Source organism: Zingiber officinale, chromosome 4A, assembly GCF_018446385.1.
Source record: "Zingiber officinale cultivar Zhangliang chromosome 4A, Zo_v1.1, whole genome shotgun sequence".
Classification (NCBI taxonomy): Eukaryota; Viridiplantae; Streptophyta; class Magnoliopsida; order Zingiberales; family Zingiberaceae; genus Zingiber; species Zingiber officinale.
Genome location: NC_055992.1, coordinates 37,723,620 through 37,743,609, shown reverse-complemented (window position 1 = coordinate 37,743,609; position 19,990 = coordinate 37,723,620). Strand labels below are relative to the sequence as shown.

The 19,990-nt window shown below is 33.6% G+C and overlaps 1 protein-coding gene across 1 annotated transcript in view; it reads left to right on the top strand.

Moving 5' to 3' along the window:
- LOC121969826 (vacuolar-sorting receptor 3-like) overlaps positions 1 to 10,974 on the top strand; it is a 43,924-nt gene extending 32,950 nt beyond the window's left edge. Inside the window, exon 12 of the mRNA XM_042520086.1 lies at positions 10,382 to 10,974. Within this exon, the coding sequence (XP_042376020.1) occupies positions 10,382 to 10,492 (111 nt within the window). The 3' untranslated portion in view covers positions 10,493 to 10,974. The remainder of the gene's footprint in view (positions 1 to 10,381) is intronic.
- The last annotated feature ends 9,016 nt before the right edge of the window (positions 10,975 to 19,990 follow it).

Sequence of the window (19,990 nt, the reverse complement as noted above, 5' to 3'; positions counted from 1 at the left end):
GCTTCGTGCACCGAGCTGCCCTTTGTTTTTTTTAGGGTAGTTTTTAACTTAGGTGGATTCGGCCATTAAATTTGTGGTAGTCTATATGCTAGTCGACTAAAAGAATGTTTTGGTAGATTGATGGTTGAGTTAGTTGGGTAGTTGACTCAACCAATGTTGATTGATGAAGTTTGGATGAAACAATCATCAACAAAAAAAGACCCAACAAGTGAGATTAATCTTATTAATTGAGAGGAAATCCAACACAATAGTCTTAAAGACAATATTCAAAGTTATAGTAATCATGGACCCCACTCTTATCGGAGAGAATTTAGAGAAATTTTCTAGAACTAACATTGTATAACTTGAAGAAAATGTACCTCATAGGATGCCTTTAATGCATATGATGATGAGCCTTAAATAAAGGGAAAATTGATTGCATGGAGAAATAAAGATTTCCTATACAATTGTAGCAAAAGGTGATTACGCTTTCCCTATACAGTTCGTCTCCAGGTTATGTGAAAGGAGGTAAAGTGCAATCATCAAAGGTTCGATGATGAATTATATAATCAATATAGTGCAACCATGATGGCCAAGATTTTATTGGGGTCATTAAACAAAAAAGCACAAAGCAGAGAGTGGAGGATGGTTGGCTACCTACAAAATATCTAAAAAGAAGACTAACAAAAGCCTTCAAGAATGACCACAACTTTAGCCCAGTGAAATTGGAAGTCTAAGGGATGCATGAATATTTCTTGAGAAAAAAATGCAATGCTAGCCAGCATGCCAATTAAATGACTGCAAATTTGGCTCAGCAAAATCGAAAGACTAAGAAATGCATACTCTCTAGAGCAAGAACTAATATAATCTTAGTCAACACTTCAATCGGATGGCTACAACTTTAGTTCGACACGATTAAGAGGCCAAATGGGGATGCATTGTTCTAAACTAGGATACAATTTTATGCCATGCAACCATAATTAGCTTGTTGCCATCATGAAGGATAACCTCTCATTAGCGATTATATGAGATATGGAGGCTTGAGAAGAAAGATTGAGGCCCTTGTGTCTAAGAACACTCCAAAGAGGATTATTTCTCCAAAAAGAGCAACATTTATTAATTGATCATATCCTACTCACATCAATCTATGTGGAATATGAGAACCACACATTAAGGAGATGTTAAATGTTATGTTGATAAGTCTGAGATCATCGATTTTTTTTTTTTTTTTTGGGGGGGGGGGGGGGGGACGACAAATTGATGAGTGAATAAATGTGGAGGTGTTTGGCTAAAGTACAAGTACGTAAATTGGGGTGGGAAGAGTTGATTCCATATTCAATAGATATGCATCAATATGTACTTACACTGCAATAGCCAAGGAGCTATGAGGACACAAAATAGTGTGATATGGTAAGTCTTGACATATTAGAAGACTTAATAACATTTAAGTAGATCTTTAGTGGCAGGATTTTTATCAAATATGGAGAATTGTGCGGATGCATTAATTAAAAGAGGCTTACTAAGAGATTAAATATATTGCATGTCTAGATGAATAGGTCAAAATCAACATACGAATCAAGTAGTGATAATCTTACCATGTTTATCGGAGATTATAAAATCATGGTTTAAAAGGGATAACTACAAGAGTTGAGATACCTAAAAGTAATTAGTTTAATTCATTCTTGGGGATAGGAAGGTGCAACATACAATTTAACAAAAGACTTTTAATGATTCCTATATTGTGTTGTAGAGGGTACAATGGGGTATTGTATGATACTGTTGATAGTGGATCACTTATATAAGTGTGAAGCGTGACCCACTTCAAAATCACAAGTACTTATGAATTTCCAAGCATTTTCCTTAACCGAAATAGGCATGGTAGAGAATTTGTAGGAAGGGTAGGGGTTAGTGTATGGGTATGATCAGTGTTCGAAATTGCGCCCTAGGCGGCCGCCTAGGCGTTGTGCGGCAGGATGCCGCGCCGGAAACCAGCGAAGCGGAAGCCCTAGGCGGCTGGGCCGCCTAGGCGGTCCTCGGCGGTCCTCCGCGGGCTTCGGGGGGCTTCGGCGGGTTCGGCGGGCTCGGCGGGCCAAGCTTTTTAAGGCATGTTAAACCCGATTTTTAGGTATTTGCCAGGCGTTCGTTTGTTTCATCGCCCCGACTCTTCGCCGACTGTTCGTCTTCCCTGATCGCTCCCTGATCGCGTTGCTTCCGGTAAGTTTTTGTTTCTGTTCATTTTTGTTTCATCGCACTTTTTTTGTTTCTCAAATCTTCGTCGCGGCAACACCGGACGCATCGCAGGTGTCAGACATTGCCGGAAGCTACACCGGACGTGCCGTACGCGTCCGGCGAAGTCCGGCGTTGCTTCGAGCAACGCCGATAGGGTCGCGATGCTTCTGGTTGTGCCAAAAGCTTTCCGCGCGACGCTACCGGGGCCGCTGGTAGCAACGTCGGACTTCGCCGGACGCATCGGACTCGTCCGGCGAAGCTTCCGGCAGCGCCGGAGCCCTCCCGCGAGCCGCCGGTGGCGGCCCGTGGTGTCCGCGCCATCGCGCGAGTCGCGAGACACGCGACAGAGACGCGTTTTTTTTTTAATTTTTTTTAGATTTAATAAATTAAAACAATTCCTAACTCCTAACGGGGATAATTTTCATAATAAGGTTGAGTTCATAAACCCTAATAAAATTAAGATCCCAATTAAATATATTTATTTAAAATTTATCTTTTTTATAATAAATATTATTATATAATCATATGTAAATATATAAATAATATATTTAATTTTTTTAAATAAATAATATTAAATATTAATTTATATATTAACATATTTAAAAAATTATAATAAATATTATCATTTATCACATTATCAGATTTAAAAATATAAAAATATTTAAAATTAAAAAACATATAATACATATTAATAAATTAATAAATCATATTTAATTATTTATAAATTATAAATTTTATATATTATAAATTTATATTAATCGGATTTATACATATTAAAATTATATTAAAATTTTAAAATTTTTAATAAGTATTATTAATTTATATAAATCATATTTATAAATTTTATATATTATAAATGTATATTAATCGGATTTATAAATATTAATTATTAAAATTATATTAAAATTTTAAAAATTCTAATAAATATTATTAATTTATATAAATCAGTTTTAAAAATATTAAAATTTTAAAAATTCTAATAAATATTATTAATTTATATATAAGTATATAACAGATTTAATAATATAAAAAATATATTTAAAATTAAATTTATTTAAACAAATATCTAATAAATTTTATTAATTAGATTAAGATATATAAAAAAATATTCTCAGACTTGTTAATGACTTAATGTTATATTTCATATTTTCATTATTTTGTATTGTATATTTATATGGTATAATTAAATTTTATTATCATATTATGTCTTGTTATTTATAATTGTTTTTCCTTCCGATTATCTGTTATCAATGGCAAGCAATCCATCTTCGACAGCATCTGTCACTCAACCCGAATTCGGGATTCTTAGAAGAAAGTCAAATGACATCGGATGGGAGTTTGGGATATTGATTGATCCTAAGAACCTCGACAAAATTAAATGTAAGTTATGTGGAAAAGCAATGTCAGGAGGAGTGTATAGGATAAAGGAGCACATTGGAAATATACCTGGAAATGTATCTGGTTGTCGAAAAGCATCTCAAGAAGACAAAAATAAGTGCAAACAGGCTATTTTAGAAGGGAGGAACAGAAAGAAGAACAAAATAATGGAAGAACAAAGTTGTAGAGCAGAGGTGGCTATTTCCGTAGATGAAGGTCTTGAAATTGAAGGGATTGATGGAGTTAAAAAACCTCTTCCACTTGGCCCCATGGATAGATATGCATTGGCAATTGCTCCAGAAAATGCACGCTCCAGTGGAAGTAATGTGCTTCGCCAAAAAAATATAAATGAGGCTCTTTTCAAAGAGAGAACTCAACAAGTTCAACAATATGTTGGGAGATGGGTTTATGAAAATGGAATCTCATTCAATGCTGTTGATAATGATAGCTTCAAGCAACTAATGGAGGCAGTGGGTCAATTTGGACCAGGATTCAAGCCTCCAACTCAATATCAACTTAGGGAGCCACTATTGAAAGCCGAAGTTGAAAGAACAAAACAATTGTTGAAGAAACATGAAGAAGAATGGGCAAAGAATGGATGCTCGATCATGACAGATGCATGGAGTGATAGAAAAAGAAGCATCTTAAATTTGTGTGTTAATTGCAAGGAGGGTACTACATTTTTAGAGTCTAAGGAGTCTTCAGAGGAGGCGCATACAGCTGAACTTATTTTTGAGTATGTTGACAAGTGTGTTGAACAAGTAGGAGCTTAGAATATTGTTCAGATTGTTACAGACAATGCCACCAACAATATGGTTGCAGCTAAATTGATGAGAGAAAAACGACCCGGGATCTTTTGGAGTTCATGTGCAACTCACACTATTAATCTCATGCTTGAAAGTATTGGCAAACTTCCACGATATAAAAAGGTAATTGAGCAGTCCAAGGCTTTTACCATTTTCATCTATGCTCACCATAAGACTTTATCATTGATGAGAAGTTTCACGAAGAAGAGATACATAGTCCAACCAGGAGTTACCAGGTTTGCATCAAATTTCCTCACATTGCAAAGTTTGATTGAAAAAAAAAAGCTAGTTTAAGGGCCATGTTTACAAGTGATATGTGGGAGAAATGTAAATGGTCAAAAACAAACAAAGGAAAATTGGCTTACTCTACAGTGATGAGCATGAGTTTTTGGAATGATGTGACACTTTGTTTGAAAATATTTGCTCCTTTGGTAAGAGTTCTTTGATTGGTAGATGGAGATAGAAAGCCATCGATGGGGTTTCTATATGGGGAGCTTCTTCAGCTAAAGAAGATATCAAGGTGGCTCTGAATAACGTGGAATCAAATTATCAGCCTATCAGAGTCATTATTGAGTCAAAAATGAGCATTATTGATTTTTACTACAAAGATAGTTCGATTGCTCTTTATGAGGAGGTTGCGATGGGGATTTTTGAATGCATGGAAACTTTGCATGCCAATGAGTTAGATCTACAAGATACAATTATTAACAAAGAATTTCCAAAATATAGAAATAAACTGGGTTATTTGGAAAAACATTGGCAGCAAAAGCATGTGAAAAAAATGATGATACATTTGATCCATGTGCATGGTGGAGTACATACGGTGCTCACACACCTAACTTGCTAAAGGTGGCATTGAGGATACTTTCATTAACTACAAGTTCATCTGGGTGTGAAAGAAATTAGAGTACATTTGAAGGAGTAAGTTTTAAACTTTCAGCCTACTCTTTAATTAAATTAGTTATAATTTTTAACGTTTATACTCTATATTCTGGTACTAACTATAGTATTTACTTTCTCTGTTTTTTTTTAGATTCACACAAAGAAAATAAATAGGTTGGATGTCAACAGGTTGAACAATCTAGTATTTGTCCAATTTAATGCTAGATTGTTGAACAAACAAAAAAGAGAAAAAGAAAGAAATGTTGATGTCCTTCTTGCAAAAGATACTTCAAATGCACAAGGTTGGATTGTGGATGGTGGGGAAGATGATGAAGTTGAACTAGGTTCCGGGCTCACTTGGCAAATGGTTGATGAAGCAAGTGGAGCAGATGAAAATCTACAACCCCGAAGAAGCTCTAGAGTGAGAGAACTTCATGAAGATGATTTTGAATCCGAAGAAGAAGACGAGGATCACAATAATGATATTGAGTTTGTGTCCGATGAAGAACAAGTTATTGAAAATTATGGAGAAGAAGAAGCAGAATAAATATGAGTCTATGAGATATTATTAGTTGTGTAATTTTGAACTCATTTTGTTAAGACATGATTTATGTTATTTAACAATTATATTTTGCTTAGTGGTTACTAGTTCACAATGCATTGTAATCTTGAATTGAACTATTGCTACTATTTTCCAATGTTCTACTGTTTACTATATGATTATGATAACTTACTGCATGTTCTATTGCTTAACTGTTTCTTTTACTCATATTTACTAAGCCTAGTATATTTCCTTTGCACAAAACTATTAGTTTTTTTTTATAGTTTTTCATTTTTTTGGTATTGGAAAGTATGTATTTATTTCAGCATACATAGTTAGATCTTCATTGCTATGAAATTGTTTAAGACAACATTTAGAGTTGCATATGACATTGTCCACAGTCCGCATGAAACAAGGGATACCGAGGAATCCGCCTAGCGGCGCCTAGGCGGCCTAGGCGCTAGGCGCTAGGCGCTGGTCTGCCGCCCGACTAGCGCCTAGCGAATTTTAGAACCTTGGGTATGATTATGTTGATTTACACAAACAAGTAACAAACAAGTCACAAATCAAGATAGTTTATTGGGCCACCAAATAAATTCGAATCATATTTTCCTATGAAAGATTTAGATCTGCAAGCTATCTTTCCTAATGCAATAGTCTTCTCTTCAAAATTTTTGTTTGACACTTTTTGAAACTTACTCATAATTTTCATTGACGTGGGGATTGTTGGAAATTGGTGTTAGTAACTAATAAATCAAACGTAGAGATGACTATTTTTCAGGTAGATCGTAAATTGATTTATCTAGTGAATGAGAAATTAATGTTGAAGATAATCGATTTATGAAGGGTTGATCTAATTAAATCGAACAAAGACATGAGCTCGTTGATGAATGTGGTCCATGGACGTGAATGCATGAATATGTGTGAATGCTAATTTGTGTGAGACTAAAATTAAGGGAATTCTAAGGATATATCCAAACCGTGCACAACCTAAGGGTGTGCTACTATTCATGCACATGGACTTACATCCCAAACTGCACACGTGGCCAAAGGGGTGCGCGACCCAATCGACTTCCGACCCCAATTACACAAAGTCCAATGTGTGTGCAACCCAATAGGCGTCCCATCCTAGCCATGCATGTGGCCCAACTAGCATGCGCCCAATGGGCACGTGACCCAATGAGTGTACACAACCTAAGCCAAGTTCACAGTAGAACTATAAACAAAAATCAAAGCATCTTGGTGAATAGTTGGCATATTTCTTTGAAAGCATATGTTATGGTCCCGAGTGCAGGATCGAGTCACAGGTCGAGATTCGGATCCGTAGTTTGTCATGCAACACGTAATGGAGAAGGGAGGGGGAAAGACTCTTCCAAGACAGAGTCCAAATTACTTAGGGGGAAAGACTCGTCTTAGACAGAGTCCAAATTATTCAATTTTTCTTCCTCTCTTCATTGATAATAACACTTCTTATATAAGAAGTCAATTACATGGACTATTCAAGAAAAAAAAGGAAAAAATCAATCGCTAAAGGAAATAAAGAATCAAAAATAGAAAGTCCCTTTATTTATTTCTACTTATAGCAGTAGCAAAGTTTGGTAGTAGTAGATTTATTCCAGCAGCTAATTAGGTAGTAGCAGATTTATTCTAAACTGGTAATTTAGGTAGTAGCAAATTTATTTCACTTGCTAATTAGGTAGTAGCAGATTTATTCCAAGCTGATAATTTGCTTCCAATTATAATGACATCCAACAAAGGTGTCCATATCAGCATACCAATGCATTTTTGTGCAGAATCCTTAACTAAAACATAGGGCATCTTTTCCGTTTAATAAAATTAAAGCATATAATATGTTACAGCAAAAACAACCAATGAGAGCATTGTGTAATGTTGCACACGAGAACAACTTGTGCCGACACTATTAAATTATTTAATCAAAGGAAAAATTTAGAAAAGGATAGGTCCTTTAAGTTTGTGCCTTTTACATTTTTGAAGAAGCCTTTCACCCCTATAAATTAATTCCCTCTCCTTTTGCGCAAACATTCACCATTTGAGTTATGAGTTCTCTTTAGTTTTTCTCCCTCCCTCTCTTCTCCAAAGAGTCTTGAGGCTTTGAAGTTATCTAGGACTCGAAATTTAGAGTGCTCCTATTTTGAGACGTAGGTCGTCATATGTAGGAGGTAATTGCCAATAACACAATCACCTATGCGAGACAATATCATCTTAAGAAAAGAAGATTTGGCCTTTGCCTCGACCCTAATTCTTTTATTCGAAGTGATAAACCCACTCGAAAGTGTGTTGACATCCATAGAGATGATTTAGTGATTGGCATTATTAGATTGATGATTACAACAACAACTAAGCCTTATCCCACTAGGTGGAGTTGGCTATATGAATCCTTTTACGTCATTAAACTCTATCTCCTACTATATCATCATCTATAATTAAATAAATTTTATCTTATTTTATTGTTGTTAACCAAGTCTTTTTTGATCTTCCTTTTCCTCGTTTGATATGCGTGTTTATCATAATTTCACATCACCTAACTAGAGCATTTATTAGTTATCTAAGTACATACTCATACCATCTTAAACGTCTTTCGGAGTTTTCCCTCAATAGATATAACTCCGACTTTCTTTCTAATGCTCTCATTTCTTATTATGTCCATTTTCGTATGTCCACATATCCACCTATCTTCATCTCTGCAACTCTCATTTTCTGCTCATGTGCTCGAGTCATAGCCCAACATTCAGCTCCATATAACATAGCAGGTATAACTGCGGTTTTGTAGAATTTTCCTTTAAAATTTAGAGGTATTTTATGGTCACATGAAACACCTTACGCTCTCTATTTCAGCCATTTTGCTTGTATTCTATGTAAGACATCTCTCTCAATCCCTCTATTATTTTATAAATATGATCTTAAATATCTAAAGCTCTCGATTCCGAGCAACTCGTCATCTCCTATCTTAACAATTGTCTTATTATATCTAATATTGCTAAACTTAAATTTAATATATTTTGTCTTTATTCTACTGAGCCTAAAACTTTTCTCTTCTAGTGTTTCCTGTTAAGATTCTAGTTTAGCATTTACTCTTTTACGTGTTTCATTTACCAAAACGATATCATCTGCAATCAATATGCACCATGGTACTGGGTCTTGAATGTGTGCGGTGAGTTCGTCCATAATTAGTATAAAAAATAGGGACTTGAGCTGATCCTTATTACCCCATCTTTATTGAAAATACTTCAGTTACTCCTCCTAAAGTATTTATTCTATTCATTACATTCTTGTACATATTTTTAATTAGTTCAATATATATTACGATAACACCTCACTTTTCTAGAATTCTCCTTATACTTTGTCTTGGACTCTATTATAAGTTTTTTCTAAGTCAATGAATACCATATGTAGATCTTGTTTTTGCTCCCGATATTTTTCAATTAATTGTTTAAGAAGATGTATAACTTTTATTGTCGACCTTCTAGGCATGAACCTAAATTGATTTTCGGTCACCGTGGTCTCCTTCCTTGTTCTTATATAAGAGAACTATAGTACTTATCCTCTATTGATCAGACATTTTTTTTTTTTTCAATATCATGTTAAATATTGAAAATGAAAAAAAAATAGTGATTGATAACTGTAAATTGGTGACTATGCTACTAGAAGGGATGCATCTATTGCCTGAAGGGGTACACTTATCACTTGAAATGGTGCATCTGCCACTTGATGGGGTGCATCTACCACCCAAATTGGTATCTCGATGTCAAAGGGTGTGTTGAGAATTAAAAAGGGAATGATTCCTGTCACCATAGTGTCACCGCACCAGATCAAGTCATTTACTTATCAATGAGTTGATTGACCAGGCCCAACAAGATGAATCAATCTCATTAATTGAGAGGAAATCCGGCACAACATGCGAGACAAGTAATTATATTACCATTTCAAATTCATAACCTTATAAAGCTATTTCACAGAACTAATAGTTTGAGAAGAAAAGACATCATAAAAGCTGTTATTATTTGATAAGGGAGTATAGCAAGTAATACTAAAGAATTTCATTTGTTTTGGTTCAACCCAAACTAGTTTGGATTCAGTTTTTTTAAATGCCCACATATATGACGACTGCAATGTTATACACCATGTAGTTGCTTGATGCAAGTCTCTATGTCTGCCCAGACCACGTTTCAAAATAATGTTTTTTATTGTAATTTAACCTTCCCTGTAGCATTTAGCTTGTAAATTGCTTTAGTTAATATTTTCAGGGTGAAACAGCCTCACTACTTGACTGCGAGTTGGATCCTTGCATGCTTCAGCATTAAGATTATAATAGTTTTGGCGACAATGACTAGCTCATGGTTTCTGATGGCTATGTTTTAGGAATTTCAGTTGAAGTGTTTTATTTTTATTTTTCCTTTTCAATTCAGTTTCCTAATTTTCATATTTGCAACTAAAGATCTAGGGAGTTGGTTTCTGTCTTTATACTAATTCTTCTAAACTGTCTTCCGTGTTTAACTATTTCCTAATTGACGCTTTCCTTGGATTTCACTTTTGTGTCCTGTTTCAGTCGTACATGGACTCAGAGATCAGGGCTATCATGGCACAGTACATGCCTTTGGACAACCAAGGAGAGGTTCCCAGCCATTCTCAAGAAGATTCACATGAAAATCATGCGTGAATTTTTTTTTTTTTTTTTTGCCTTTTACATTTAGTACCACTCATATTCAAGTTTTCCCCTATTCAACTTAGCCCCAATATGAAAAACGGATAAATTTCACGGTGGTGAAATAAGGGGTGCTCTAAAGAGAGATGAAGTCCAAGTCGACAATATGTTGCTATCACAGGAAGGCCATGAAGATCTGTAAATAACACTGGTGGTGTAATTTAATTGTACATGTATGAATTTCTTAGGTGGATTCAGTGACAGTTACTCCTACAGTTTGGATAAATCTGCTCCTGCTTTATGCACGCGGAAACCTAGCTAGGTCTGAGTATGAGAATTTGTGTGAATTGAGTGTCAATGTTTAAAACGAAGTCATATTCATCAAGACAGTCAACAACTACCTTGTGTGAGGCAACACTTTGTGCAAACCTTTCCAGTTTATTATTTAATTTGTCGCATGGTAATGTCATGGACGAAACAGTAGCTTTATCATTCAATTTGTTGGAACTTGGAGAGGAAATCAGAACATTAGTCGAGAGTGTAACGCGAGAAGGGGTGACAGTAAACGTAAGAATTAGAGATGTGAACTATTGAAAATTTGAGCTTTTTAGTTTCTTGCATGCTCCCTTCCTAAAAGCTCATCCCCGAATATCAGCTTTTAGTTTTTGTTTATTTTTGGTTGTGCAAGTGTAATGTGTGCCCATACACGTCGGGTCTGTGCACACGCATGCCCATGGTGTGGCCGTGCATCTGTGCATGTGCATGTGAGTGTTGTATATATAGGGCCGTAAATGAATCAGTTATTCGTGAACAAGTTTTGTGTTGAGCTTGGTAAGAATTTATTTATGTTCGTTCAATATTTATAAGATTAATTAAACAAATAAGTTTGAATAGCTTGTTAAACTAAACAAACAAGTTTGAACACATATGTGTTCAGTTCGTTAACGTTCGTGTTCACGAATCATATTTATTAATAAAACTCTTTTCAATATGTTAAATAAATAATAAAATAAAATAAATAAATAAATTTAAATTATCAATTTTAATAACAAATCAAACAATTAAAAATTTCAAACAATCAAATAAATTTGAATTGATAGCTTGATAATATCTAAATGAATCAAGTTCAAACCAAGCTCAAACCAAGTTTGAATTGAGAGCTTGATAACATCTAAACGAACCAAGTTCAAATCAAGCTCAAGTCAAGCTCGAACCAAGCTCAAGCCAAGCTTGAATTGAGAGTTTGATAACATCTAAACAAATCAAACTCAAACCAAGCTTTAAACAAGTTCAAGCTCATAAAAAATAAATCAAGCCAAGCTTGAACACTCATTTCAAAAGCTTGGTTCATTTTAAACTCGGCTCGGCTCGATTATCTTATCAAACAAGTTTGAATACTCCAAAGCTCGGCTCTGCTTGTTGACAGTCCTATGTATATATTGGAGTAAAAGGTTAAATTATCTTTATGCAAGGTATTTTGCATCCATTGAGGATTGATTTTAAGACTTGAACAACCATGCATGTAGGCATATAGGTGCAAAAGTTGTCCCCTCGGATGGGTCTAGTGGCTAGCGCATGAGATGTTGCTACTATGAGGTCTGGGGTTCGAATTTCGGCAAAGCCGAGGTAAATGTCTCCCTTATGTGCTAGTCACTATTCCAAAGGTTAGTAGCCGCCCATGATTTACCCCCTTCATATTAACCCTGTGATAGATTGACGAGGACGTTGGGGGCGAGCGTATTCGTCTTTTACCACCATATAGATGCAAAAGTTGATTATATTCAATTAACCGATTGAACCAGTCACATTTAAAAGTTCAATTTGCTTATTTTGAAAATTTATTTTTCCTTTTAAAAAAATATTGATTATTTCGGATAATTCAATTCAATTTAAATTTTAAAAGTTTTAATTTGATTAAATTAAATAAATCAATATATTATCAATCGAAATGGATTGAACCCAAACTTTATTATTATATTACTAGTTTTTAAAAATCAACACCTTTATGATATATCAATTTTGTGTCGGTTTTTAAAATCAATACTATAATTAATTTGATTTTTAATTGAATTAATTGATATTTTATTAATTTAATTTATTTATTTTTTATTAGAAAGATCGGTTGATTCGATTAGTTTGATTTTTTTTTTTATGTGTTCGATTTTAATTTAATCAGTTCATTTTCAATTTTAAACTGATTGCTCAATGCCAATGTTTGTATTTAAACTTCTATTATTGCACTTGTAATATATATCAAATTATCTTACATTTGTATACTTTTATACCAAAGTTAATTATGCTCACCTCATATATCTTTATAGTCTATTTCCAGTGAAATCAGAATCTCACATTTGTATACTTGATATACATATCACGGAATCTCACATTTGTATACTTGATATATATGTAAGATCATAATGTATTTTTAATTTAAATTTTGTCCAAATAATAAAATCACATATTTAGAATCTTGCATTAATAATCTTTTATTTATTTATTATTATTATTAGGTTACATAAAAGCAATCGTAAAATATAATGCCAAAAGTAATATGTTCTTTGAATAATACTTCTAATCACTTCCCTTTTATTATCAACTGAGAAAGTACCAAGTTATTTAAGATTGATACGATAGTTTCTAACTTAACTCACAACTTCGGCTCAAGTTGATATGGGAGTAAAACGTAATATCACTTATCTTAAGTGATTTAGGATCTTCGGCTTCACGACAAGATATAGATAGGTAATCATAGACATCTAATGAGACATGTTATATCCAATGGAAATTGATCCCAAGACCTATTATAGTAAATGCCTATGTAATTACTTACTGCGTCAAACTGTGAGGACTCCTATTTGACATACATAAATCATAATTGAGATGATAATGCCTTAACTTAAAATCATTGTGTCTTCTCCTTTGATATACATAAAAAAAATTGATCAACTACATGAATAAGACAAAATCGTATTGTGACAATTATGATTTTGTAGTTGTTATAACTACAACAGTTATAATATGTATAGTTTCATAGCTTATATAACAATGAGTTGAATCATATTGTAGTAACTACGAAATCATAGATGCTATAATAAATGTAGCAACTATGATACCATAGCTATTATAATATAAATTTTATTAAATAGATCAAGTCCATCTGACACTATATTTAATACATGTGACAGAGATATTGGAGATAACTTTATCATTTTAGAGAGAGAGTTGCTGGGGCTGAACTCCCTTTTGATAAAAAAAATCAAAATGAGGAGTCATTTTAATGATTAAAAAAATAAATATCCTTTTAATTTTTCCCAAAAATAAATCACCTATTGTGGTGTCATGAGCATCGAGATGCTATGTCTAAATCTTAGAAGATCAATTTATTTCACTCCTTAGAAGGTAAGCCCAATGCTTAACCTTTGAGCCTTTGCGATTCCAATTTGAATTAATCAAGGTAGCCTTAAAGAATTAGAATAAGTGTCTCTTATAAAATGAGAACTAAGTATCAAGAGTTAACCTCGACTCATGGTGATACAAATTGTAATTTGACAAGATTAGATATCTAATTAAGAAAAAAATTTAACTTGAACATTACCTTGTATCACTAAGGTTCTTTGTATCATCTTGAAACTAAGTCCTTAAGTTATATTCCTCCCCATAACTTTAATTTCACTTGATTTTTTACTTCTAAGAGAGCTTCTGTAACGATCCGACCCCTCGGCCCTTTAGGCGGCCCAACTGGAGACCCATTTGGCGACCCCTTGGCGGTCCCTTGGGCGGCTCAACCGGCGACCCCTTATGTCGTCGATCGACGACCCTCGACTATGCCGTTACTCACTAGGTCTTCCCACCCCTGGCCAGTGGATTTTTGTCTTCCCCAGGATTCGAATTCTAGACCTCCAGGCTAAGTACTAGAGTTTATGAATCCAGGTAGTCAAGTGAGCGGTTGCGGCCCAACTGGCAGCCCATTTAGCGGTCTCTTGGGCGGCCCAACTGGCGGCCCAACTGGCGACCCCTTATGTCATCAACCGACGATCCTCGACCGTGTCGTTACTACTTCACCCTCCCCTTAAATTATTTATTTGAACTTTAGATGAAAACTCTAACACTCCCTCTTAATGGACACTATCTCTTAATTTCAACCATTTTTCCCCTTTAAAAAAAATCTAAATTACACTAATAGTTTTTCTTTTGATAATTCAAGTATCTTTATCTCCAGTCAAACTAATCTTAGAGGTGAACAGTCCGATTTCACAGACTGGCCACTAGGCAAATCTAGAGGAAAATGTCGTATATAGTGTGTCGTAATTGAGATTCAAATCATAGGTGTTGAGATTCAAATCTTAGATACTTGAGAAATTACTTGAGTGTTTTACCATTGCACCATGGCCCAAGGTAATAATTTCTCTCTTTTTTTGGTATCTAGTTCTTCAAATTGATTAATCCTCAATATTACCAGTCTGACTCATAGAAATTTCCCATTGGCCGACAGAAAAATTGGAAAGTACTCACGAAGGGTCATCCAAGCAGCTAGCGTTCTTAGATTTATGTTCCACGGGAGAAAAATCCTTTCGATGCGCTATAGTTGAGATTTAGATCTTGGATGTTTGATTCATAAAAGGGCCATAGTTTTTCTTTTAATTTATAAAGGGGAGTTTGAATAATGTTACAACATTAGACAATCTTAGCTGAAATTAAAATACTATAATGTTAGTCTAACTTAAATCAATTGAATGAGCCATTCAGTTGACTCATTGTCACCTAGTTGACAAACATTATCCGATTATCGATCCAGTCGAGTGAGCTTTGGAGGTATGTACTGATTGAATTTTTGAAATTACATAAAAATTTACAAGGGTCTAAGATTTGTAAAACATTATGAACACGCTTGTCATATCATAATACATCAAAGAAAAATACAATAAAATTTTCTATATGAAAATATATTTTATTTTCATAACTTGATACAAAATAAAAAATCTTTGAAATCGCTAGTGTTTTCTCATTCTAGAATTTTCCTAGGTTTCAAAAATATTTAAAATTCATTTTATATGACAATTTTCACATATGATCAATAGATTATGTGCACATGATATATACACATATCTTCTACATAGTTGGTCATTTACATGATTCATTAATTTAATGTCATTTTATTCAACTTGATGTATCATAATAAACATCTTGAACCAATAACATTATCCAAATATCTTATTTAATTGCTATGTTTCTCAATACAAAAATCAAATTCTCCAAATATCTCATTTAAGTGATTATGCAAATCTAGTATGATGACTATTGACTAACCTAGTCTGCAATGCACGGTCTCTTTAAAGTATGCTAAACTCAGCTTCTAAAAGAGGCTTGATGAATATGTTTGTAGTATTATATCACCTTTTGTCACATGATCCATAATGAAATGATACTCTACTTCAATATGTTTATTAGAGTGATGAATTCAATTTTTTTATTAAATTTATGATGGCCAAATTACCGCACAAGACTTTAATATGTTTATAATTAAGTCATGCTACACACCGACTCATGGTCACATACTTAACCTCGGTTCAGGATAGTGCAATACAATACTCTTTCCAACTACTCCCAACTAACTAAAATGATCCAAGAAATTTGCATTCTACTATTTAATTTGCCACCCTTGTAGTTGATATTGGAGTAACCTATCAAATTTAGTGCCTTTCCTTGGACATCAAAAGACATTAAGAATACTCTTTAGATACTTAAGATATTCAAATATATTTTTTTTTGCACAAGATTAATATCTTACACACATGTCAATTGCAAATAATATATTAGATCTCATAGAAATAAGGTAAAACAAACTACTTATGACACTTAAAAAGTACTTAAGCTCTACTTATTTTGCTTATCTTTGAGATCATGATCCATCTTAATTAATGTTAGAAGTCATTGGAGTTATAAACTCTTTGACACTTTGCATACCAAACTTTCAAGAAGTTCCTTGTTAGACTTTGTTTAAAGAATATGGTTTCCCTCCTAATTTGTTTGATTTGAAGCTTTAATAGAAATTCAATTCTTTACTTATCTCATACTCACTCTGTATAATGGCGATAAATTCCCCATATGATTTATACAAGGATACTGTTATAGATAAGTCCGAGGTCAATTCTTTACATATGTGGAATGCTCCATTGATTACCTCACTCCTTCCTATATGTACTATTATTATTGGACGAAGCCCCCGTGATTTACTCCCTTTCAGGAAGATATTAATCACATATAGGGATGACGATTTCACCTTTTATCACAAATAAATTGTTTGAGAAAAATTCTTATTTATTGATTAAAAATAACATTGACCACATGTACTTAATTGAAAAGGTAGGATCCCCTCTCTTAACATCTTTGAAAATGAAAGAAGGTAGAAAGTCTCGTATACTAAGTGCAGAATGTTTGTTTCAAACGATACAAAGCTAAGCTTTCTCAAACTTAAACATACATACGATTTGGAAAATCCAAGTTCTCACTTTATAGACACATCTTCCTAAAGAAAATCATTTAGGACTGTCAAATGGGTGAATTAGGTTAGTAGATGGTTTGATTATAGATGAGTTAGAAAATTTATTTATTTGAGAATTCTTCTTTTGTTATTAAGAGAAAGGGAGTCTTGGCGCAACGGTAAAATTGCTATTTGTGATCAAAAGACCACGAATTCGAATTCTAGAAATAACTTTTGATAAAAAAGTAAGATAAAATTGCGTACAATGGATCCTTCTCCGAGATCCCGAATCCCAAATAATAGGAGCTTCGTGCACTGGAATGTCTTTTTTCTTTTGTTATTAAAATTAATCGATAGGAATAAACAACTTATTGTAAAAATGCATAAAATAAATACTTTAATGCTTAACATCAAAAGTTTTACTCATTTATAAATGTGACAAAAATCTAAAAAAAACATAATAATTTTACATGAAAATCTTTTTTTCTTTATAAATATGTTTTATTATATATCTACACAATTTTTTCATGAATTTTTAATTTTAATTTTTTTTTATGAATTTCAAAATTTAATAGCTCAACATTGCAGTTTACTATATTATTTTCAAATATTCAGGTCTTACAGTTCAACTAATCTTGAAGATAATTAATTTAGTCATATGAATATTTTCCATCAACTATTTAAATAAATCAAAAATAATAAATAATAGTTCACACAATAATCCAGCGGTCCTAGTAATTCAAATAAAGACAAATTTCTTATGTTCCATCATGAGCGGATCCAAGAATTAGACTTGGTTTATATTATGATTGAACAAAGTTTTGTCATAGGATATTTTGAAATATAAAATTTATTTATAATAGAATAGATATTTATATGTTTAGTTAAATCTCATCCAATATGGAATATCAAACCATCTTTTAAAAAAAATGATTCTTTATTTTATTTCCAAGTATTGTCTTTGGATGCTTCGCCGAAAAAGTTCATGATGATAAAAACAAAATACTGTCTAAATAAAATAAATCAATGTAGTCAAAATGAATCGGATATAGGAAGTCAGACAAACTCGACTATCGAAGATTCATTGCAAGAGTGAAGTTTAAATTTGATATTGTAACAAAATTCAAAATGAATAATTTGTGTTAAATCATACTAAAAATAACCAGAATATCTAATATAATAATCACATAAAATAAACATAATATTTTATAAAGGGTATTTTTAATTAAACTAACCAAATTGGATGGGTCAATTTAAGCGGTTCAATGCGCTTTAATTAGGAAGCGCATGCCAAAGGGTTGGCTCCACTAGTAATCAGCTTATCTCCTAAAAAAACAAATAAATACGAACACACTCTTTGACAGCCTCCAAGGAAGGCATCGACGTCGGTCACGCCACCATGTTAAGCCCTCCACTACCATCCCTCCCGCCGCCGCCGCTCTAACATCCTTAAAAGCCGCGAAGAAAAAGAGACAACCAACCGACACTCCTGGTATATTCAATTCGCGAGAGTTTAATTACTGATTAATCGATCAAATTATATTTTTTTATTAAAAAGATAGATCCTGAAGCAGAGGTGGTGTCGTCATCACTGAGGAATAGGATGCTGATGGAGTCAGATGCACCGGCACTGGCTCAGGCACAAAGTTGCCTTGGAAGTTGATGCGGTGGCAGGAAGGAGGAGGAGGTGGTTCGTCGGCAACGGGGAGGAATTGTGTGTTTGTGTCTGGGGCATCTGAATTGTGTGTTTGTGTCTGGAGCAAAGATGCCCGTACCACAAGAAAATAAAATTTTAGGCTGGGCTATAGCCCAGGATAGCCACAACATGAATCTTCGTGCTCTACCATAACCTACTGGTTGTAGTATACTATACTATGGATGGTAGTAATTCTGTACTACTCAACTCAATCTTATCCTATAGTACACTATACTAGTGTTGGAATGTATACTGAAAGCCTAAGTTTTGTAAACATTTATTATGAATAAAGAATCACATTTGGTCTAATTGTCTACATTTGTTTGTAGTTGTTCATTTAATTTATATTGTAGATAACATAGTATGTGGTGTCACTGTTGGTGAAGATGATGATCGAACCTAAATTTTGATAATGGACAAACCATTAGAAGGTCGTAGTGTAATTAGGTATTAGTTTATCTTGACTATATAATTACACTAGTACACTCAGCGTGTATTGAGTAGGACCATTTGAGGTCGTTTCTTTTATACTGACTTTATAAAGGAACAAAGACCTCAGTTATTATGGAAGTGTGTGCTCTTAATCCTAATATAATAACAAGCACATATATTTGATATTTATTTCTTTAATTTATCAATGGGTGAGATTTAGTTCGTTGAATCAATAAACCCGATAAGTTGGGAAATGGTATCACTTATAGTGTGTGTTGTTGATTATAGAAGGAAACTGTGTCCTAGAGATACTAGGTTGATAATGTCCTCAAGAGGAGCTCATAAAGATTGTCATGTTAAATCCTGCAGGTGGACTTAGTCCGACATGACAATAAGGTTGAGTGGTACTACTCTTGGACTTAGATATTAATTAAATGAGTTGTCAGTAACTCACTTAATTAGTGGACATTCGATATCTTAAACACGGAGACTAACACACTCATAATAAGAAGGAGCCCAAAATGTAATTTGGGATTGGTGCGGTAGTTCAATGATAGTTCTCTAGTGGAATGAATTATCATTGATAAAATTAAGTTGTGTGTTGGCGAACACGGGATGCTTAATTTTATCGGAGACCAAAACCAATTTCTCCTCTCGGTCCCTATCGTAGCCTCTTATTTATAGAGTTCTATACCCACCTATACCCACCTTCATACCACTAAGCTGGCCAAGCTAGCTTGGGAACCAAGCTAGGCCGGCCTAGGTATATATTGGGCCCTAGCTTGAACCCAAGCTAGTAGGGCGCCAAAATAAATTAAAAAGAAATTTAATTTTAATTTTATTATAATGTGGAAGATATAATTTAAAGAGAATTAGAATTAAAATATCTCTCTTGTAAAAGATT